At 34.9% G+C, this 24,681-nt stretch overlaps 2 protein-coding genes across 2 annotated transcripts; one reads left to right on the top strand and one right to left on the bottom strand.

The window, feature by feature from the left end:
• The first annotated feature begins 6,920 nt into the window (after positions 1-6,920).
• srp19 (signal recognition particle 19) lies at positions 6,921-11,234 on the top strand. The gene is made up of 5 exons (XM_079382950.1): positions 6,921-7,102; positions 7,699-7,774; positions 8,821-8,892; positions 8,972-9,080; positions 9,570-11,234. Exons 1-5 carry the CDS (start codon positions 7,065-7,067, stop codon positions 9,698-9,700), a joined length of 426 nt encoding a protein of 141 aa, XP_079239076.1. The 5' UTR covers positions 6,921-7,064; the 3' UTR covers positions 9,701-11,234.
• On the bottom strand, positions 10,160-11,728 carry LOC306848414 (protein FAM240B; the record flags this gene model as incomplete). Its single annotated transcript, XM_079382951.1, has 2 exons — positions 10,160-10,253; positions 11,607-11,728. The coding sequence occupies 2 exons, from the start codon at positions 11,726-11,728 to the stop codon at positions 10,160-10,162; spliced, it is 216 nt and encodes a 71-aa protein (XP_079239077.1).
• Between the last annotated feature and the right edge of the window lie 12,953 nt (positions 11,729-24,681).

Below are 24,681 nucleotides of genomic sequence, written 5' to 3'. Positions count from 1 at the left end.
AAATGTTGTTTTCTCCAGTCGACACAATCTTTAAACAATCAAACAGTGTAATTCATATTATTTCTAATGGTTTAACATTCTGCTTCATACATGATTTAGACCGTTGCAAACAGGAAACATCATGACATTAAAATATTTCACTCACAATATCTGAACTAGAAAAATGCATATTCACTATAAAAATGCTCATGGAGTTAAAAGATTTACTTTTCAAGATCAAGAAAATCACATTGAAATGAGGCTGGAATCACAGTCCTTCAGAATCAAAAATCAAAAATTAAAATAAGAAATATCTTTATTATTTTAGTTGTTGCTTTGTCTTATTGTGACCCTAATAATGCATTCAAAAACTGTATACTATTTTGCATTCTGGGACCATTTGGACCTGAAAAATTATTTTATAAAACAACATAACATTTCATTACATTTATCAACTAACAGAGTATTATATCTGATCAGCAACTTCTCATTAATGCGTGAATGTGAAACAATTTCTACGTTTTGAATGTTACCATATTATTACTGCATTTACCTCTTTTTGTTTTAAATAATTAAAACATTGAGAAACATTCAAATTACACATGAAACACGCCAAAAAAAAGAACCATGCAAAATATATATTTTTAAATATTGATAAGACATTTTATTTGAATAATTCATTGTATGTGATTTATAAGAACATATAATCTGAGAATTATTGGAATGAATAGAATTTAAGTGAATTCCTTTGAATTTATAAATATGTGGGTTTCATAAATTTTGACTGTTTTTGAGCAATTATATCAAAAGTACATACATATGACTTTGAAAAGTCTTCAGACTAAATAAATTCATTTTATTTGCATACAGTTTTTCACGTCGCAGTGATTCGTCAATAGACATACATATTCATGTTTATCAACAAAATCCAGTCCCAAAAGTGTGTAAGATATGGGAAAAGATGAAATACATTTTACAAAGGTGTTTTGACACTAATATAATTTCATAGATAATTTTACAAAGCATATTTTTGACACCTAATGGTGCTCCATACACACCTGGGTCAAAAATAACCTCAACACAACATGTAACCTTTTCTTAATGATTATATCTTATTAAAAACAAAATAATTGTATTAAAAATAACTGTGTATTTTGAGGGTCTTAAAGCATTTGGAAAGATTCATTCCCTTACTAAAAACTATGCATTTTTTATACACTGCAAAAAAATCATTCTCTTACTTAGTGTTTTTGTCTTGTTTTCTAGAATAAATATCTAAACATTCTTGAATTAAGATGCATTTACTGTACAAGTGAAATGATTTAAGACATTATGTCTTGTTTTCTAAAAAAAACAAATAATCAAAATTTTGTGAGTTTTTGCTTAAAACAAGCTAAAATATCTGCCAATGGGGCAAGAAAAATAATCTTGTTTAGACTTTTAGCTGAGAAACAGAGCGTGTGTGAGAGATTCACACACACTGATCCACACACCGATATTCACACACACCGATATTCACGCATATTCTCACACACACTGATATTCACACACACACACACACACACACTCACACTCACATATTCACACACCCCGATATTCACACATATTCTCACACACACTGATATTCACACACACACACACACACACACACACACACACTCACACTCACACACACTCACACACACTCTCACACACACACACAAATATATTCACACACACCGAGATTCACACCACAAGTAGATAGAATATAAAAAGAATATAAAAAGCTAGTGTTATTTCTTTACTTTTTTAAGAAAAACAAGCAGTTATAAAACAAATAGAGAGTGCAAGTGATAGAGGGTCAAGTTTTTTTTATATAAAATAGATAAAATAGAATTAGAATAGAAAGTGATAAATACATTTTACACAAAGCCAGATTATGGCACTGTACTTCTCATCATAATAATGTGTCCAGAATTTGACTTTAAAGATTCATTATAATGCTAAATGATTCTCATTACTTTAAAGATAGTTTGCCGATTATACTCCTCATTTGATAAAAGCATCTGCTAAATGAATAAATGTGAATGTACTGTTATTTTTAATTACAACAAACTAAAATACAGTAATTTATTTTTAAAATCAGCATAAAGGCAGCACAAGAACTTCTACAATAAAGTATAAATAATTTAAATAATACACTTTTTTTTTCAGTGATAAGAATTGAGGGACGTGAGGTTATTGGTCATGAATATAATGTCAGGATCCTAATGCTCTAAAATAAATGTGTGATTCTTCTAAATATACTGTATAAGCAATAAAATAACATTGCTTATAAAGAGAATATAATTGCTAGTTTATTTAGATTTTTGGATTATATACATACAAAAAACATACCGTATTTAATTTAAACATTTAAAACCGTATTTAACATGGCATTATTTAAAAAACAATATATTAGTTTTTCACAAAATGTGAGTATTATAAACAGTATTTTTATAAATACTGTATTTTTATAAATTTACAGGTCACTGCCTGTAAATACATGATTGTTAGAACAATATGTTTGAATAAAGCTTTTTCATGTGTCCTTGGCTTGTTTATTTATTGTCATGGTTACTTTTATTTACATTTTACTCATTTGTTCATGTTTCCTGATATATATATATATATATATATATATATATTTATATATAGTTTCACACAGAGCTCAAAAGGAAAACATAAGTCATTTTAAAAGTTGGATATATTAAAGCTTATCTATATCCGTGTGTGTATTTAATAAGTATGAAGCTTGAAATTAACTTCCACTTCATATAATAATTATATGAATATATTAGATGAATTATAAACAATTACAGTTAATGTAATATAAATATAATAAATAAGTAGCTGTAAAAGTCTTTGACTGTAACCTGCTTTAATTAGGAGCGGGAGATTCATTGCATCAGATATATGTCTCTTTGCTCACAGCTGATTGGTCCAGTTTGGGTTTGTGATCTCTGCCCCAGAATAAAACCTGCTCCGGAGCAGAGTAGCTGTGTATCATGAGTGTATCATGAGTGTATCATGAGTGTAGCATGAGTGTATCATGAGTGTAGCATGAGTGTATCATGAGTGTATCATGAGTGTAGCATGAGTGGTGTAGCATGAGTGGTGTAGCATGAGTGTAGCATGAGTGGTGTAGCATGAGTGGTGTAGCATGAGTGGTGTAGCATGAGTGGTGTAGCATGAGTGGTGTAGCATGAGTGGTGTAGCATGAGTGGTGTAGCATGAGTGTAGCATGAGTGGTGTAGCATGAGTGGTGTAGCATGAGTGGTGTAGCATGAGTGGTGTAGCATGAGTGGTGTAGCATGAGTGGTGTAGCATGAGTGTAGCATGAGTGGTGTATCATGAGTGTAGCATGAGTGGTGTAGCATGAGTGGTGTAGCATGAGTGGTGTAGCATGAGTGGTGTAGCATGAGTGTAGCATGAGTGGTGTAGCATGAGTGTAGCATGAGTGGTGTAGCATGAGTGTAGCATGAGTGGTGTAGCATGAGTGTAGCATGAGTGGTGTAGCATGAGTGTAGCATGAGTGTATCATGAGTGGTGTATCATGAGTGTAGCATGAGTGGTGTAGCATGAGTGTAGCATGAGTGTATCATGAGTGGTGTAGCATGAGTGTAGCATGACTGTAGCATGAGTAGTGTATCATGAGTGTATCAAGAGTGTATCATGAGTGTAGCATGAGTGTAGCATGAGTGTAGCATGAGTGTAGCATGAGTGGTGTAGCATGAGTGGTGTAGCATGAGTGGTGTAGCATGAGTGGTGTAGCATGAGTGGTGTAGCATGAGTGGTGTAGCATGAGTAGTGTAGCATGAGTGTAGCATGAGTGTAGCATGAGTGTAGCATGAGTGTAGCATGAGTGTAGCATGAGTGGTGTAGCATGAGTGGTGTAGCATGAGTGCTGCTGACTCAAATGTCTCTCTTTGCACATGTACAGTTTGTATTTTTCGTCTTCTATTTTTTAGTTTGTATAGGATAATATTTATGTGAAGCATTCGTATAGTTGTATTTTTTATCCTTTATTCTTTTAGTTTGTATAGGGTAAATACTTATATATAGTATACTTATAGTTAAATCTGTTAGTAGTGTATAGGTTTATAGTGTTTTTTCTTACTTCATTGTTGTATGTCTGTATTTATGTAGCACCGTGGTCCTGCGAGACACGACATTTCGTTCCACTGCATGTCCCCACATGTAGCGGAATGACAATAAAGCTCAACTTGAACTTGAGTGGTGTAGCATGAGTGGTGTAGCATGAGTGTATCATGAGTGTATCATGAGTGTAGCATGAGTGGTGTAGCATGAGTGGTGTAGCATGAGTGGTGTAGCATGAGTGGTGTAGCATGAGTGTAGCATGAGTGTAGCATGAGTGGTGTAGCATGAGTGTAGCATGAGTGTATCATGAGTGTATCATGAGTGTAGCATGAGTGGTGTAGCATGAGTGGTGTAGCATGAGTGGTGTAGCATGAGTGGTGTAGCATGAGTGTAGCATGAGTGGTGTAGCATGAGTGTAGCATGAGTGGTGTAGCATGAGTGTAGCATGAGTGTAGCATGAGTGGTGTAGCATGACTGTAGCATGAGTAGTGTATCATGAGTGTATCAAGAGTGTATCAAGAGTGTAGCATGAGTGTAGCATGAGTGTATCATGAGTGTAGCATGAGTGTATCATGAGTGTATCATGAGTGTAGCATGAGTGTAGCATGAGTGTATCAAGAGTGTAGCATGAGTGTATCAAGAGTGTAGCATGAGTGTATCATGAGTGGTGTAGCATGAGTGGTGTAGCATGAGTGGTGTAGCATGAGTGGTGTAGCATGAGTGGTGTAGCATGAGTGGTGTAGCATGAGTAGTGTAGCATGAGTGTAGCATGAGTGTAGCATGAGTGTAGCATGAGTGTATCAAGAGTGTAGCATGAGTGTAGCATGAGTGTATCAAGAGTGTAGCATGAGTGTAGCATGAGTGGTGTAGCATGAGTGTAGCATGAGTGTATCATGAGTGGTGTATCATGAGTGTAGCATGAGTGTAGCATGAGTGTAGCATGAGTGTAGCATGAGTGTAGCATGAGTGTAGCATGAGTGGTGTAGCATGAGTGTAGCATGAGTGTAGCATGAGTGGTGTAGCATGAGTGTAGCATGAGTAGTGTATCATGAGTGTATCAAGAGTGTATCATGAGTGTAGCATGAGTGTATCATGAGTGGTGTAGCATGAGTGTAGCATGAGTGTATCATGAGTGTATCATGAGTGTATCATGAGTGTATCATGAGTGTAGCATGAGTGTAGCATGAGTGTAGCATGAGTGTAGCATGAGTGTAGCATGAGTGTAGCTAGCATGAGTGTAGCATGAGTGGTGTAGCATGAGTGGTGTAGCATGAGTGGTGTAGCATGAGTGGTGTAGCATGAGTGGTGTAGCATGAGTGTAGCATGAGTGGTGTAGCATGAGTGGTGTAGCATGAGTGTAGGATGACTGTAGCATGAGTAGTGTATCATGAGTGTATCATGAGTGTATCATGAGTGTATCAAGAGTGTATCAAGAGTGTATCAAGAGTGTATCAAGAGTGTAGCATGAGTGTAGCATGAGTGGTGTAGCATGAGTGGTGTAGCATGAGTGGTGTAGCATGAGTGGTGTAGCATGAGTGTATCATGAGTGTAGCATGAGTGTATCAAGAGTGTATCAAGAGTGTATCAAGAGTGTAGCATGAGTGTAGCATGAGTGTATCAAGAGTGTAGCATGAGTGTATCAAGAGTGTAGCATGAGTGTAGCATGAGTGTATCAAGAGTGTAGCATGAGTGGTGTAGCATGAGTGGTGTAGCATGAGTGTATCAAGAGCGTAGCATGAGTGGTGTAGCATGAGTGTATCATGAGCGTAGCATGAGCGTATCAAGAGTGTATCAAGAGTGTAGCATGAGTGGTGTAGCATGAGTGGTGTAGCATGAGTGGTGTAGCATGAGTGGTGTAGCATGAGTGTATCAAGAGTGTAGCATGAGTGTATCATGAGCGTATCAAGAGCGTATCAAGAGTGTAGCATGAGTGTATCATGAGCGTAGCATGAGTGGTGTAGCATGAGTGTATCATGAGCGTATCAAGAGCGTATCATGAGCGTATCAAGAGCGTAGCATGAGTGGTGTAGCATGAGTGTATCATGAGCGTATCAAGAGCGTATCAAGAGTGTAGCATGAGTGTAGCATGAGTGTAGCATGAGTGTAGCATGAGCGTAGCATGAGCGTAGCATGAGCGTAGCATGAGCGTATCAAGAGCGTAGCAAGAGCGTAGCAAGAGCGTAGCATGGTGACGAAACCAGTTAATCCTGAACTTACCTGGTTAAACTGAAACGGGTTTCTCAAGGTGATATAACTGAGAGATATAAGCTCAGAATTAAGGATATAAACTCTGAAGAGAGATATAAAATAGAGATATAAACCCAGACTACCGATATAAACTCAGAACTGTGAGATATAAAACGTTTATAAACAAAAAATTATTAAATTAATACTTGTATTTATTGAAGATGCATTCAGTTGATCTAAAGTGACATTAAACACATTTATAATAACATTACAAAAGATTTCTATGCTTCTGAACTTTCTATTCATCTGCGAATCCTGAAAAATTTAAAAATATCACAGTTTCCACAACAATATTGTGCAGCACAACTGTGTTCAATATTGATAATAATCAGAAATGTTTGTTGAGCAGTAAATCAGTATATTATTATGATTTCTGAAGACTGGAGTAATGATGCTGAACTAAAGTCTACACAGTCAGTCTGTTACTCACCTTCACATCTTCTGACATATTTCATCATCTTTATGAACATGTTATCGAGTTTGCGACGCGTTATTAAAGGTAAACATGCTGCATGCTAACTGCTGCTAGCCTAGCGCTCTCCGGACCGACGGGCGGCGCTGTGACGTCACGCCGCGATCACCGCGGAAGAGCAGAAGCAGACGCCCGCCGCCGGAAGTGACGTGTTCACAGAAACACTCATCAGCATTTCACTTCCAAGCGTTCAGAATCAAACGATTGCGTCCCAAAACGCGAATTAAACCCAGGAGCATCAGAAGATATGGCGCATTTAACGACCAACCCGGCGGAGAAAGAGCGGTCAGTTTGACAGACAATTCAGTACTTTATATATCTGAGTAACACAACTACAAAACTCAGTGGAGTAATGTATGCGTGCGCGCGCGTGTGCGTGTGAGAGAGAGTAATGTGTGTGTGTTTGTATATATGTGGGTGTGTGCGTGCGCGCGCGTGCGTTTTACATTGAAGTATTTTTTAAGATAATGTATATTATTTTATATTTATTTTTAAGTGTTATAAATAAAATATTGAAATGTATAATTAACTTTAAGAATTTATATTTATTAAATATGCATTGATTTATATATTATTCTTAAAATATGTATTTTTAAATTGTATATAAATAATTTTATTTTTTTTATTCGCACATATGTATTTGTTACATTTTTAAATATTTTAAAATATGTATTTATGTGCATGTATATATGTATATGTAATGTTTATTTATAATATTTACATATTTTACAAATATAATTTTGAAATGTATAATTGTTTTTAAGATTTATTTACTAAATATTAATTGATTTTGTTTTATTTGTTAAATTACATATAAATAAATAACTTTTTTATATTCTCACACACACACACATTTATATTTATATATTTTTTCCCATCAGGTTTCTGTGCATCTATCCGTCATACATCAACAGTAAAAAGACCATAGCAGAAGGCAGAAGAATACCTGCAGAGAAGGTGAGTGTTGCTGCTGGTGTTGTTCATAATCTGAGTGTGTGTGTGTGTTTGTGTGTGTTTAATCTGTGTGTGTGTGTTTAATCTGTGTGTGTGTGTTTAATCTGAGTGTGTGTGTGTTTGTTTAATCTGTGTGTGTGTGTGTTTGTTTAATCTGTGTGTGTGTGTGTGTTTGTTTAATCTGTGTGTGTGTGTGTTTAATCTGAGTGTGTGTGTGTGTGTATAATCTGAGTGTGTGTGTGTGTTTAATCAGTGTGTGTGTGTGTGTGTGTTTAATCTGTGTGTGTGTGTGTGTGTGTTTGTTTAATCTGAGTGTGTGTGTGTGTGTGTTTAATCTGAGTGTGTGTGTGTGTGTGTGTGTGTGTGTGTGTGTGTATAATCTGAGTGTGTGTGTGTGTTTAATCTGTGTGTGTGTGTGTGTGTGTGTGTGTGTTTGTTTAATCTGTGTGTGTGTGTGTGTTTAATCTGAGTGTGTGTTTAATCTGAGTGTGTGTGTGTGTGTGTGTGTGTTTAATCTGAGTGTGTGTTTAATCTGAGTGTGTGTGTGTGTGTGTGTGTGTGTGTGTGTGTGTGTTTAATCTGAGTGTGTGTGTGTGTGTGTTTAATCTGAGTGTGTGTGTGTGTGTGTGTGTGTGTTTGTTTAATCTGTGTGTGTGTGTGTGTGTGTGTGTTTGTTTAATCTGTGTGTGTGTGTGTGTGTGTGTGTGTGTGTGTGTGTATGTGTTTAATCTGAGTGTGTGTGTGTGTGTGTGTTTAATCTGAGTGTGTGTGTGTGTGTTTAATCTGAGTGTGTGTGTGTGTGTGTTTAATCTGAGTGTGTGTGTGTGTTTAATCTGAGTGTGTGTGTGTGTTTAATCTGAGTGTGTGTGTGTGTTTAATCTGAGTGTGTGTGTGTGTGTGTGTGTGTGTTTAATCCGAGTGTGTGTGTGTGTGTGTGTGTGTGTGTTTAATCTGAGTGTGTGTGTGTGTGTGTGTGTGTGTGTGTTTAATCCGAGTGTGTGTGTGTGTGTGTGTGTGTTTAATCTGAGTGTGTGTGTGTGTGTGTTCAGGCTGTGGAGAACCCGTCGTGTGCTGAGATCCGGGACGTTCTCACCGCTGCTGGAGTCAATGTTCTGGTGGAGGTCTGATCATCGGTTTATTCGTGCTCTGGTTCTTGTATTTAGTGTGAATGTGAAATCGTGACATCATTTCCTCTTCCAGAACAAGATGTATCCGCGTGAATGGAACAGAGACGTCCAGTTCAGAGGAAGAGTGCGGATTCAGATCAAACTCGAGGATGGAAGTTTGTGCCAAGACAAGTTTGCATCTAGTGAGTTATGCGTTCGCTGCATTGAATAATTAGTTTTCAAATAGGGCTGCAAGATTTAGGAGAAAATGAATAGCATTTTTTCTGATTAAAAACCATGACTGCAAATAAAGAGAGCAATTCCAGCTTTGCTCTGCTTGTTTTTAGGGCTGCATGATTTGGCCAAAACTTTGTGGTTATACAAATGATAAATTATATGAAATTGTAATACAATAATTAAAAATATTTTACATTATAACTGTAAAATGACAATCCTAATATTAATGGCATCAAACTGTTATTTTGCTTGGAAACTGCAGGGACCCTTAAAGTTTCTCTCTTGTTGAAAAGCACTACTCGTATAGGATAGGAAGATGGTTGATGCTGATTAATCTCATTTATTTAGATTAATCTTGACGCCTAGTGTCCTTACGTCTTAGATGCAATATTTCTGAAACGCATACTGTGGTGTATAATAAAGGGAAATGACATCAGTTTTCTCTGTGTCTTTAGGGAAAGATGTGATGTTTTATGTGGCGGAGATGATCCCGAAGCTGAAGAGCAGAACACAGAAGAGCGGCGGAGCCGAGGCCGGATCGCAGCAGGGAGAAGGAGGGAAGAAAGGAAAGAAGAAGAAGAAGTAGATGACTTGTTTGTTTGTAAAACGGCTCTGTTTTGGTTCCTCTTTGACTGATTTTTGTTGGCGTCTGTATGTTTTCATTATAAACTCTCGCTGGACTTTCATTTGAGCACCAGATTGTTGTTTAGTTTGTAATATTCGATGACCTCTGACACTTCCAACAGCGAGGCAGAGGTGTTTGTGTTAATTATTGATGATGGATTGTGTTTAAGCAAGCGCTGAAATACAGGGGCGGCTCGTAAGACGCCGTCTGTCAGCAGCTCTGTCAGTTGTTCGTCCGGATCAGTGTTTCGACGCGGCTGTGAAATGCCAGCGCTCGTGTCCTTCATCGCACCTGTTCACCGCGGCCAGATCCTCTCTGTTTCCATCGCTGTGAATGTGTGAAATAAAGAGCGGAGCAGCAGTCAGTGACCGTGTGTTTATTGAGCTGCACTCATCTGTGTGTCACAGTTAGATCTGCTTGTTAGTTCAGGGCTGGATTTCCCCCGCGAACGTCGCCAAAATTCTTCAGATGTTTGGTCCGAAGCTCCAGTCTGGTGAGCCACTCGTCACGCAGTCTGAAATCACACCGTTACAACCTCTTATTACTGCAGAGTTCATGCATGTCAATCAATACCAAAACAGCTTTCTGATAAAACACCACATAGTTTCAAGCACATGAACTGAGGTTAGTAGGATTTCTTTTAATGTTTCTGCTCACCAAGGCTGCATTGATTCAATCAAAAATACAGTAAAAATGTGAAATATTATTAGAATTTAAATCAGCTGTTTTCTATGTGAATATGTGTTAAAGTGTAATGTATTTCTGTGATCTGCAGCTGTATTTTCAGCATCATTACTCCAGTCTTCAGTGTCACATGATCTTCAGAAATCATAATAATATACTGATTTACTGCTCAACAAACATTTCTGATTATTATCAATGTTGAAAACAGTTGAGCTGCACAATATTTCTGTGGAAACTGTGATGCATTTAATTTTGCAGGATTCTTTCATGAATAGAAAGTTCAAAAGAACAGCATTTATTAAAAATAGAAATATTTTGTAACATTATAAATGTCTTTACTGTCACTTTTGATCAATTTAATTCCTTTGCATATACACAAAAAAAAAAAAAACACATATATAAACATATAGACAAGTATATATAAAGTCAGTGTGTATTATATAATAGTTGGTTGGATGTGAGATCAAAAAGCTTTAATAATTCTCTGAATATGCTGTAACATAAGTATAATTGACTGTATGTGAGGAATACGGTTGAATATATTTGTACACCTGCTGCCGTCTCAACATGGATTATTGAATTTGAGGGCCGTTACTCTGATAATCTTCTGTTCTCAGCAGGACACAGATATTAAATATCAGCTCAGAGCCACTGGACTGTGCATCATAATAATAATATATGTGTGCAATCAAACAGAAGAAAGAATATAATATAGGGAGTGTGGAGTGGTTTTTACTTTTAACTTGCAATTATTATGTTATCATTATCCATATATGTTACAAAAAGAGTAAAAATATCACTTCTACACTGCATTCAGAATTTTTGTCTTGTTTTCTAGAATAAATATCTAAACATTCTTAAATCAAGATGCATTTAAATGATTTAAGATATTTAAAAAAAAATGTTAGTCAAATATAATCAAAATGTCTTAAAACAAGCAAAAATATGTGTCAATGGGGTAAGAAAAATAATTAAAAGACTAAAGATTATTTTTTTTACCCCATTGGAAGATATTTCTGCTGGTTTTAAGCAAAAACTAACATTTGATTTTTTTACAGAAAACATGACATAATATCTTAAATAATTTAACTTGTACAGTGTACAGTCATTTTGTGTAGTCTAGTTGTTTTATTATAAATATAAAAGGCCAGTAATATTATATTGTGATGTAATCGAGACTCACTTGGTGAGAGCGCTCCTCTTCATCCTCTCTTCTTCGGTGTCTGTCATGTGATTGTGATTGTTGATCTTTTGCTCCCAGAATGACTTGATGAAGAGTTTGTCATGAATGAGAGCAGAACTCATCTCCTGTGAAGAGAACAAACCAATCAAACACCTCTGATCGTCTCAGATCTGAACGTACATGTTCTCTCTCTTCGCTTACCTGACTGTGTAAAGATCAGCACACAGAGGAAGAGTGATCTTCATCGTCCAGACGGCAGTCTTTATTCCAGTGTGACTGGAGGGTCATCAGCACCTCTAATGATGTTCCTGAGCTCCTCCTCGGTTTATTTCAGAAGGGACTCTTCTCGATGGGATGGGCGGCACACATTCACTTCTAACACTCTCTCTCCTCACAGCTGCTGGACGCTTCTGCACTGCAAACAATGTGTTCTTCCATATACACATATCTGAAGAGGATTTGCCTGAAACAAGAAAAATATCTGCGGTCTGTGAAATGACCCGAGAAAATATTCCTTTGGAATCAAAGCTATAACTTTATAAGCTTTTATAAAGCACATAACTTATTATTTTTAATGTTATTTTCTGTTTGATAAATGTAGGGCTGGGAAAGTATATTCTGTAATGTTATATAATTTGATACTTTTTAGTATTCATGGGGGGTTTGTAACAAAATTAATTAAAAGAAACAGGAGAAATATCTAATGTAGTCAGAATTATAATCTTGTATGGCCTTGAATTAAGTTTATGTTTCTGAGCCCACTGATAGATATTTGTGCATGTTTTAGGCAAAACTCACTTCATTTTGGTACATTTTTCAGAAAGCAAGACATATCTTCCTTGGTGATAAATTTAGGTTATAAAAACATCGTGGGAACATTGTTTCAAAACGTTTATAAAACATTGAAATGTCTAGTTTTTTTAAAGTTTTTTTAATTGTGATTAGAATGTTATCTAAATGTTACAAAGTGTTTCTTACAATGTTAGACTTTTTTTTTCACCCAAAATATAACATTATCTGAACTATTTTTTTTAATATATTTTCTACGAACACTAAAATGTATAGTTTTCTTGTCATTATTTAAAATATCAAATTTTGTTGTGATCGTTATAACATTATTTAAAGGTTACAAAAACATTCCATACAACATTCTACTAACTTTATTTTCACCCAAACTGTAACATTATATGAACCTTTATTTTTATATTCGAAGAATGTCAAAATTTTTGTTATCATTATAACATTATTTAAAGGTTACAAACGTGTCTTACAACATTCTACTAAATTTATTTTCTCCCAAAATATAACGTTATTTGAACATTTAAAATGTTATGTTAAAATGTCCAGTTTTCTATAAGGTTCTTTAAAAGGTTGTTCCTTAGAGCGCTCAAGCACAAATAAAGTCATCATGGGATGATCAAAGTATGTTATGAATATGATAAGAACATTCCATAAACATGACTTCAAGAACGTTTTGTCCTAACGTTTATATAACTGTTAAAATACATTTGTGAAGGTTGTGAGAACGGTCCCTGTTAGCTGGATTATATCATTTAGTCTCTCCAGTAAATGTATCTTGGTTTATGAATGTATTGCAGAGGAAAACAAGACACAAATACTGTGGAAGATATTCATTTTTTGTAGTGTAATGCAGCTTGAATCGCATCTAAAGAAGCAGTAGGACACTGCAAACTGATGAAGATATTACTGTAAACAGCTGATGACAGTCTCATGTTCACATGTACAGCTCCTGACTCCCAACAATCACACCTGATATCCATTACATCATGTGTTTTTAAGGTGGAAAACATCTTGCATATGTTGTAAAGGACCATCACATCCAAAATAACCTCTCTAATCATCAAGTGACAGACACATTAAAACACGTGTCTCAGAGCTCAGAGGAACCAGCGACATCTCTCATGTTTGTCAAAGCACAGATATCTTAAACCATGCAGCATTAATTGCTTCACAGTTATATTTTTGTCAATCAGAATTAATTCTGAAAGTGTTGTTTATATGAACCTGAAATGCTGCAATCAGATTCATATATTTGTGTACATGTGCATTACTTCATGCAAACAAAACTTTGGCACGCACTGCAAAATATGATTCTTTTACTCAGTGTTTCTGTCTTGTTTTCTAGTATAAATATCTAAACATTCTTGAATCAAGATACATTTACTGGACAAGTAACATGATTTAAGATATTAAGTCTTGTTTTATTAAAAAATAATTCTCAAAATGTTGTTAGTTTTTCCTTAAAACAAGCAAAAATATCTGCTAATGGGGCAAGAAAAATAATCTGGTTTAGCCTTTGAATTAAGATTATTTTGTTTTACCCCATTAGCAGATATGTTTGAAAAAAAAAAATTATATATATATATATATATATATTTGCAGTGCATGTGCAGTTAAATAAATTAATAAATAAATGTGCAACTTCTTATCTCACAGGTTGGACGTTTTTCTTGCAAAAAGATTTTTTCTCCCTCAGAATTCTGATTATATATATATTTTGTCACAGAATTAAAAGAAAAAAAGACTTTCCCCTCCTCAAAATTGTGAGATATTGCAATGCAATTTTCTTTCACATTGTTTATAGCATGGTGCAAACACACTTCCATAAAAAAGAAAGCAGACTTATATTGTAGAAGAACTTTTTAGCAAATATTCAGATGAAACACATTTTTATGACATCAAATGTATGTAAACTTAAGCTTCACAGCACTGTGCATGTGTGCAATATATTTTACAATCAATAAGACTCATATTCAAGTGTTTACATGCTTATTTTTTCTTGTTGATCTGATTATTTCATATCCTTCCACACTCAAAAAAATAACTTGTTCAGTGAACTTAAATTAAATTAAAGTAAACTTTTCCACGCAATTAGTTCAGATAACAAGATTAAAACAACGTCAATTAAACAAATAACGTTTAGTTGGCTCAACAAAACAAGTAAAGTATTCACTTAATTTAATTAAATTCACTGGACAATGTTTTAAGCAAAAACAAACCCAGTCTTAAGTGTTACTTTTTCAAAACTGAGATTTATGCATCATCTGAAAGCTTACTAAATAATCTTTCCATTGATGTATGGTTTGTTATGATGGACAATATTTGTCTGAGATACAACTATTAGAAAATCTGGAATCTGAGGGTGCAAAAAAATCTAAATATTGAGAAAATCTCCTTTAAAGTTGTTCAAATGAAGTTCTTAGCAATGCATATTACTAATCAAAAATGAAGTTTTGATATATTTACGGTAGGAAATTTACAAAATATCTTCATGGAACATGATCTTAATATCCTAATGATTTTTGTCATAAAAGAGAAATGTATAATTTTGATCCATACAATGTATTGTTGGCTATTGCTACAGATATACCTGTGTTACTCATGACTGCTTTTGTGCTGCAGGGTCACATTTAATAAATAACCCATGTATAAGAACTCTAACATGTCATTTTCTTTCATTAAAAACACTTAAAATGTCCATTTTTGTCAACATGTGACAATCAAAATGATTCATGTATCTCAACACAAAATGATTAAGCTCAATTAATTTGTACTAATTTAAGACTAAACATAATGGAAATAAGTTAGGTAAGAAAAGTTCAAGAATTTAGTTGTTTCTGCTCATGTTAAACCAAGAAATTTGGACAAGCATTATTTAATTTCATTAATTTCTATTAATTTCCTTCAGATTGACTGTGGTGTTTATATGAAGGCTTTTCAGTCCAAATGAGCCATGAATCCAATTATAAACCGATCATTTAATGCATGCGAACGTAGATTGTTTCAGTTTTAATCTAGCTCATACTTTTCTTGGCAAATCTTAAATTCATCCTCATTTTGTGTCATCCCAGCTAATAAAGATATGTTCCCGTTAAAATATGAAAACATTATTTCTGAAAGTTCAACACATCCAGTTTTCTATGTTTATTTGTTTATTTTTATTTATTTTTAGGGGAACATTCCATTTCAGTATTTTACAAAAATTCTGGGAACGTTACTTTTGAATGTTATTTTCTGAACATTCTGAAACAAGTCGTAACATTTAAAAAAACCTCAGATGAACATTCAACTCAAACATTTCAGAAATAAACTGTTCTATGAACGATGCTTTTGTGCTAACATTGAAACATTATTAAAGACCAGATAACTCCCTAGCTAAGAAAAATATGTTTAAGAGCATTTAGCTAACGTTTCATTAAGTTATAAAAACATTACTTCTGAAAGCTGTTTGATATTTTTTTTAAATCCAGTTTTCAGATGTTTTTAAAACATTTTTGCGAGGTTATACGAAGGTTAAAGGAGCATGCAGACATTATGGGAATGTTCTTTTTGAGTGTTATATTTACATGCTAATGTTAGACGAACCAAAAAGCTTCAGAAATAAAATGTTTCATCCATAAATTCAAAACAATGTATAAATGATGTTTTCTTACTAAACTCCACTGCAAAAAATGATTCTCTTACTTAGTGTTTTTTCTTGTTTTCTAGTATAAATAACTAAAATATCAAGATGAATTTACTGTACAAGTGAAATGACGTAAGATATTATGTCTTGGGGTATCTGTCAATGCGGTGAGAAAAATCTTCTTAATTCAAAGGCTAAACAAGATTATTTTTGTTGCCCCATTGACAGATATTTCTGCTGGTTTTAAGGAAAAACTAAAAATTTTCTTTTTTTTTTTACAGAAAACAAGACATATCTTAAGTCATTTTCCTTGTACAGTAAATTCATCTTGATATTTTAGATATTTATACCAGAAAAAACACTAAGAGCATCTTTTTTTTTTGCAGTGTAAAGACCAGATAACTTTGACCGCACTTTCTATGAAGACTTCTAGGAGGAGGTTTGTTGGTGACTTTGTCAGAACGTTCCGGGTCTGTTCCCTGAGACTGTGGATTATTAGGATGTGTGCTAAACCAATAACTGTTGTGTTAGAGACCGCGATGGCCTCTATTGTTCGCTCACATTACGGCACATTAACACCTGCTCATTTTCTTGCCCTTTTACACAAGGCCAAATGTATCTGGAGAATCTGGGTGTGATACACATGTGTGAGATTCGATGTCTTCTGGGCATGATTTCTGCTGAGCTCCAGGTCTTAACCAGCGCTGGCCTGAGCTCTATTTCAGTCCCGGCAGTGTGTAATTATGATATAAGACACTAATGCTGCTTAAGACATCAGTCACAGCTGCACAGGCGGCTTGACTCATTGTTCTAAAATAAACTTTGCTGTATGCTTGTTTTTTGAACCTGCATTGATGATATTAAGCCCAGCATGTGATGCAGGCTCAGGAGACCTGGCCTTTCAACCCACTTATCTCCGTGTGATGGAAACATCTTACATTTATGCATTTAGCAGACGCAAAGCCATTCCATTCAAGTTACAGTTTTTACATTTTATCAGCGCTTGCTTTCCCTGGGAATCGAACCCATGACCTTGGCGTTGCTAGCACCATGCTCTACTATTTGAGCGACAGGAAAGCCTAAACCACATTCACTTCAGCTTCATTAACCAGATCCAGAGCTTCCACGCTTAACAGGGCACTTTCTGGCAAAGTTTTGAACATTTTTACAGTAACATTAATAAAATGCATGTTCAAAGTTCTCTGGTGTTTAATAATGTTCTTACAACACTATAAATATTATTTACACTGCAAAAAAAATGCTTTTCTTACTTTGATTTTTTGTCTTGTTTCCAGCCAAAATATCTACAAAATTCTTGAATCTAGAAGGATTTTCTAGACGAGTAAAAAACAAGTTTTTGCTTGAAACAAGCAAAATAATCTGCCAATGGGGTAAGAAAAATAATATTGTTTTCTGTTTGAAATAAGATTATTTTGTTTGTTCTAAGCAAAAACTCACTTAAGTTTCAGTTGTTTTTGCTGAAAACAAGACAATAATTTTTACTCGTCTAGAAAATCCTTCTTGATTTAAGAATATTTAGATATTTTGGCTGGAAACAAGACAAATAATCTAAGTAAGATTCAAGATTTGTTCATTGGAATGTTTTATTTCTTTTAACGTTTTAGTTGGACGTTCATCTAACGTGTTTTTAATTGTTAATAGAATTGTTACTTTCAGAAAAAGTTACTCTCCCATACTCTTTGCACAAACATTTAAATAACTTAAGAACATTATGAAATGTTCTTAGGACGTAAACTCTTAAAAATAAAGGTGCTTCATGATGCCATAGAAGAACCTTTTGGCCTAAATGGTTCCATAAAGAACTTTTAACATCTTTCTGTTTCACAAAAGGTTATTTTTGGCAAAAGAAGGTTCTTCAGATTATAAAAAGGTAAGAAAGAGATGGTTCTTTGACTGAATGGTTCTTTGTGGAACCAAAAATGGTTCATCTGTGGCATCGCTGTGAAGAACCTTTGAAGCACCTTTATTTTTAAGAGTGTATCTAGACTTCAATAAATAATTTAAAGTGATATTTCACCCCAAAATGAAAATTGTGTCATTATTTACTCACCTTCATGTTCCAGTCCTGTATGCATTTCTTTCTTCTGCGGAAACACACAAATATATTTTCAGCTTATATATTTACTTCTATATATTTTTATTCATATAATGGAAATCAATGGGAACAGAAACTGTTTGTTTCCTTATTTTGTTTTCCACAGAGCAAAGAAAGTCATACAGGTTTGGAACGATATGAGGACGAGTAAATAATGATATGATCATTTTTGGGTGAACTAATTAACCCTTTAAAAACCGTTAATGTAAATTTTGGTCTTTGTTTCTATTAAAGAATATCAAATGATATTAAAGAAGAGCAAATGAATCATATTTACATTTATCCCTTTCTGAAGGAACAGAAGCAGTCGGCAACATTAAAGCTCAGTTACACAAGCTTGTTTCTACCACGGAATAAAACAAAGGTATTGTGACTTTTCATCTCACAATTTAGACTTTTTTCTTGCATTATATAATGAGATATTCTGAGATATAAACTCAGAATTCTTAGAAAAGTCCAAATTGTGAGAAATAAACACGACTGCAAGAAAAAAGATTTGAATTGGGAGATAAAAAGTTGCAGTTAGCTTTATTCTGTAACAAAAAAAAGAAAAAAGAATTGTGATATGCAAACTTGGAATTGTGATAAAGTCAGAATTCTAAGAAAAAAGTTGCAACTGTGAAATGTAAACTTTAATTCAGAGAAAAAGCCAAATTACAAAGTGTAGTCTCAATTCTGAGGAAAAAGACATGCGTTGTCAGAATTCTGTGAAGTAAAGCCTGAACTCTGAGATAAAAAATTACCTTTTCCATTCTGTGGTAGAAACGTGCTTCTATAGTTTTATCTCTGTTGTGCTTTCTATGTCTGTTTAAAATCATGAAGTGGTTAAATTCGTGGAAGTCGTGGCCTAATGGTTAGAGAGTCGGACTTGTAATCCAAAGGTTGTGGGTTCGAGTCTCGGGCCGGCAGGGATTGTGTGCGTGTGCGTGTACGTTGGATGGGTTAAATGCAGAGCACGAATTCCGAGTATGGGTCACCGTACTTGGCTGAATTTCACTTCATTAAACCCTCAAAATTTAGAGATTAGATAACACTGAATTTAGCTGAGAATCGCTCTCTGTGTGAAGCCTGATGCTGAAGTCTGATGTCATTGGCATGGACTTGGAGATAAGATTAGAAAACAGACAAACAGAGACGCTTGCCAGCTTTAGAAAGTTAACCAGATATCAGATGAAGTGACGGAAGATCTGCTTTCAGCTCACACACACACACACACACTCGCTGACATTCAGAGAGAGAGAAATGCAGAAGTACACGGTGGCTTGTTACACCTCCAGGTGCATTATGGGTCAGAGAGGGAGACTGTATTGTTGATCCAACACTTAAAAACAATCTGTGTCTAGATGCATTTATTGCTTTATTTTAGTGCTGTCAAACAATTAATCGTGATTAATCACATACAAAATAAAAGTTTTTTACATAATATATGTGTGTGTACGAGGTCTATTTATTGTTTATATATAAATACACACACATGCATATATATACATATTAAAGAAAAATATGTTATGTTTATATTAGTGCTGTCAAACGATTAATTGCGATTAATCACATCCAAAATAAAAGCTTTTGAAAATATTTACATCTATATTTATATAATATAATTTATATTATAAATATATTTAATATATAAAAATAATATTTTTCTGAAATACATGCATTTGTGTGTATTTATATATACATAATAAATATACACAGTACACGTATATTATGTAAACAAAAACTTTTATTTTGGATGCGATTAATCACGATTAATCGTTTGACAGCACTAGTATTTACATGTATGCATTTGGCAGATGCCTTTATCAAAAGCAATGCAAGATATACATTTGATCAGTCCATGCATTCCCTGGGAATCGAACCCATGACCTTGGCGTTGCAAGCACTGCGATCTACTGTTTGAAAAGCAACTGTGTGACAAGAAATTTAAGCATTCATATAACAGTTTTTAAAGGTTACGTAAATGTTAAGGCATACGTACATTCTTATGTTTATGGAATATTCTTATAACGTAAATATTTAATGTATGTTTCTGTTTAGAGGAAACATTCTCAGAACAATGCTCTCACAACAATCTAATGATGTTATTAGTATGTTCTTCAGAACAGTGTTCAGTAATATTCTTGAGTAACAACAATTTAATCTCATAACGGTTCAAAATGATCGCATGGACTGTTTCTCTAACATTCAACTGGGTGGTGGTGGCGCAGTGGATAAGACACATGCCTTTGGTGTGAGAGACCCGGGTTCGAATCCACTGTGAGACACCAATGTGTCCCTGAGCAAGACACTTAACCCCTAGTTGCTCCAGAGGCGTGCGACCTCTGACATATATAGCAATTGTAAGTCGCTTTGGATAAAAGCGTCAGATAAATGAATAAATGTAAAATGTCAACTAAGAAGAAATGTTCTTATTGCATTATAGGAATAGATGTTTTGGACGTTTAAAAACATTCAGAAATAATGTTTTCATGACGGTTTATATATAATAAATCAGAATGTTTGTATAATGTTTGCATAACCAAGAAAAATGCTCTTTAGATACAAACATTTGTGTTTAAGATGCTTTAGAACAATTACATTTAACTCATAACATTTTCAAAATATAGAATATAGAATAGAATGTTTCTCTAATATTTACATAACCAATAAAAAAGCATTTCTTGAAGTATAAAAAATGGGTGTTTTAGACATTGAGAGAATGTTCAGATGATATTTTCAAAATTGTAGAATATAATGTTCCTCTAATGTTCACATAACCAAGAAAAAACATTCTTAATACATAGAAAAATTAATAAAATACTGATCATTCAATAAATGTAAAAAACATTCAGAAATACTGTTTTCATAATAGTTTCAAAATGATAACCAAATGATTCAAATGTAACATTCTCGTAACGTTTCCAAAATGGAATGTTCTCCTAACGTTCACATAATAACCAAGAAGATACATTCTTAATATATTAAAGAACTGGAAACATTTAAAAACATTCAGAATAACATTTTCATAATGTTTCAAAATTATAAAATGGATTGTTCCTCAAATATTGACATAACCATAAAATAACTTTAAATATAATAAATGGATGATTTAAATGTTGAGAGAACATTAAAATGGAACGTTCTTATAACATTTTCATGATGATAGAATTAAATGTTCCTCTAACGTTCACATAACCAAGAAACAACGTTCTTAATACAGTACATTAAACAGTCTAACTTTCTATTTCTACTTCTGCTGATTGTATTTAGGCTTCAAAATTAATAAAAGCAGTGTTCATTAATGATGATCATGATGAATAATGTGTGTAAGAATCATTACCTCTTGTTGGTCACAGAGCTGATTTTCTGCAATAATCCAAAAGGTAAAAATCATGTTATGTGTTTGTCGAGGGAAGCAGGATGATTAAAAACTACAAAAATACACAATCACTTCAGTACTTTATAAGACATCTTCTGAGCCACTTAATAGTGTGCTTCCTGTTTAGTGTCTTCACTTGACCAATACTGCACTCTGCTGCTCAGTCTGGGATTCATTTCATGTTATAAAACACTGATCTTATACTTCTTTCTCTTAATCATTTGTATTTTGGAACAGAGCTGAAACAACACAGTTCATATAACGCATGTTGAGCCTATAGTGGGGCATGTTGTCACAACGTGAACCTCCATTAAAGAAAATATTTTAGGCAGTTAAACTGCAGAAATATGTTTAATGAAACTGCTATACTCACTGCTATATAACTCTAAACCTGATAACTTCAGTGTGACAACTAGCCCCGGTACATTTGATCAGCAGCTGTGCGTCTCATGATATAATGCCAGCTGCATCACAGCATCATGTGTATGATAAAAATACACCAATCGAACATCAAATCACTGCATATGGAAGACAAATGATGCAGATAATTCAATGTCAGACCTCACAGCTAATATGAAATTGATAATTTTGCTAAATGTGTTTTGTAACTGTCTGTTCTGTTTAAACATTTACATATTCAGTAATATTACAGATTTAACTGCAATGACACTATTGGATGAGAACAAAACTGAGCTGAGCAATATTGTCTTAGAGCTGTGTGTGTGTGTGTGTGTGTGTGTGTGTGTGTGTCTCTTTCTCTCTCTGTCTGTCTCTGTGTGTGTGTGTGTGTCTCTGTCTATCTGTTTGGCAGTGGTCAGAAATAGGAAGTTGAGGTCTAACTATAAAGGCATTAATAAAGTTTGGATCAATGTCTGTAACTGAGTAATCAACTACACTGGCTCCTAATCTGGAGCAATAGGTGAATCTACCTAAACTATCTCCTCTGGTTCTGCCATTAATGATGTGTAGCCCTAAACCATTACAAAGTTTTAACACTTGATTTCCATTGGTGTTGACTAAACTATCATAGCTGTTTCTTGGTCTGATAATTAATGAAGAATGAAACGTGGTGTTGTTGGATATGAGATTATTATCTACAATATTTACATAATCAATTTCTCTTCCGGTCCTGGCTTTTAAGTCTCCACATATGAGGATATATGTCCTCTTGACTGAAAGTGTAAGATGTGAGTCTGTAACTTTAGAAAGCTTTGCTCTTTGTAACAGGGAGAGTCATGAGCTGGAATATAGAGTGCACAGAGGTAAAGATTATGCTGTGATATGACTTCAATTTTCAATGTTAACAATTTTTATCAAGTGCTTCAAATTGTCTTTGTACCAAATAAGTATTCCACCTCACGGCCATATATAATTTTAGAATGTTTTAATGAAGGAACAATCATTTCTTTGTATCCTATTGGACAATGTAAAGCCTCATTACTGCGACACCACGTTTGATGAAAGATACAAATGTCCATATCTGTTACACTGCTGAGTAAGTCTCGGTCTGCAGACTTGTTACTGAAAGTAGAAGAGTGTAGACCCTGTATATTCCAAAAGACTTCATGAATAGGTTTGTCTGTAAAGTGTGTGCGTGTATATGTACATATGTGTGAGTTATATCATGAGTCTGGAGCAGACGGTGTTCAGTAGACGTCTTATCTGGTTGAGTTCAGCAGCTGCAGGGTTTTGTGGTTGTTGGACTGCCGCTGTGTAGCTCTTGTGTTGTGATGGTGGCCCGGTGGCTGCTCTGGGCTCTGTTGGAGGATGAGGGCTTCTTGTTGGCTGAGAGCTTCTCTTGTTGTTGGAGTTTCTGCTGTTTCCGGTGCGTTTCCAAGGGCTGTGCTTTTCATCACTCTGGCAAAGACTTTCAATCCTTGCTTGTTGAGATGCACATGGTCATACATATGATGTGGTCGTATATCTTTGTGATGGGCGAGATGAACACTAGGAATGAGTGCACAGCTTCTGGAGAGTTCCACATTATTTCCATGAATCATGACATCAGTGCGTGGTAGTAATGCGGACAGAGTTATTTTTGCCTCTGGGAAACGTTGAGTGGCTCTGATTGCCAGCTCTCTGATCACAGGAGCCACATGGCCCTTAAATCATTTGTCCCTGTGTGAAATATGATGTGTTTATAGTTTTCATTCAGGTTTCTATCAGACAGGACCTGAAAAGCACTTTTTGTGTTTGGGCACCAGATTTTCTTGGCCATCATATTTGGGAATAGAAGTTTCTCATTGACATATTTCCCATTTGAGTCGATCAGGATTAGAGCCTGTGTTTCTCTCGGGTCCTCTGCAGAGGAGGTATCAATCTGATTTGCTGGATCGGTCGAGCTGTGAAACTCTCTCTTCATTGCTAGTTGTTCAGCTTGAGGAGTTTTCATGAGGATCTCTGGCACATTGATGGTTCAGGAGAAGACTCTTTAAGTGCTGGAACAGAATAAGTTTTTTTTTTTTCAAACTATTAATGAGTTCATCCTTGGTGTGGAGTATTGACTTCACAGCTCCTCTTACATTTCTTCTCTGTCTCTTTGCATATATTTAATCTCTTGTCTCAAATTCAATATGTCATTTGTAAATTGTTCCATGTTGTTGTTGCTTAGGTGGGAGATAATGAATTGTTTTAGCTCCAGTACCTCTACCTCCAGGAGTGAAAAATAGTCTTTCATTCTTGACATTGAAGATATAGTTGTTGGGAGTCATTGCGATCTTTTGGTCTGATTTTCCAGGGGAGGTATCAGTTTGGATCCTTGTTGTTAACTTGTGTGGGACCATCATCTTCATCATCAGACAGTGCAAGTGTTTTTATTTCTTCAAATTCTTCAAAAAAACTGTCCAAAAATCCCAAAAATATGTGTCTCTGTCTTTCTATGTCTCTCTGTGTGTGTATGTGTGTGTGTGTGTGTGTGTGTCTCTATCTCTCTCTGTCTGTGTGTGTGTGTGTGTGTGTGTGTGTGTGTCTCTATCGCTCTCTGTCTGTGTGTGTGTGTGTGTCTCTATCTCTCTCTGTCTGTGTGTGTGTGTGTGTGTCTCTATCTCTCTCTGTCTGTGTGTGTGTGTGTGTGTCTCTATCTCTCTCTGTCTGTGTGTGTGTGTGTGTGTGTGTGTGTGTGTGTGTCTCAGTCTCTGTGTGTGTCTGTCTCTCTCTGTCTGTGTGTGTGTGT

The sequence above is a fragment of the Barbus barbus genome, assembly GCF_936440315.1.
Source record: "Barbus barbus genome assembly, chromosome: 28".
NCBI classification, from domain to species: Eukaryota; Metazoa; Chordata; class Actinopteri; order Cypriniformes; family Cyprinidae; genus Barbus; species Barbus barbus.
This window is presented reverse-complemented; position numbering and strand designations above follow the sequence as displayed.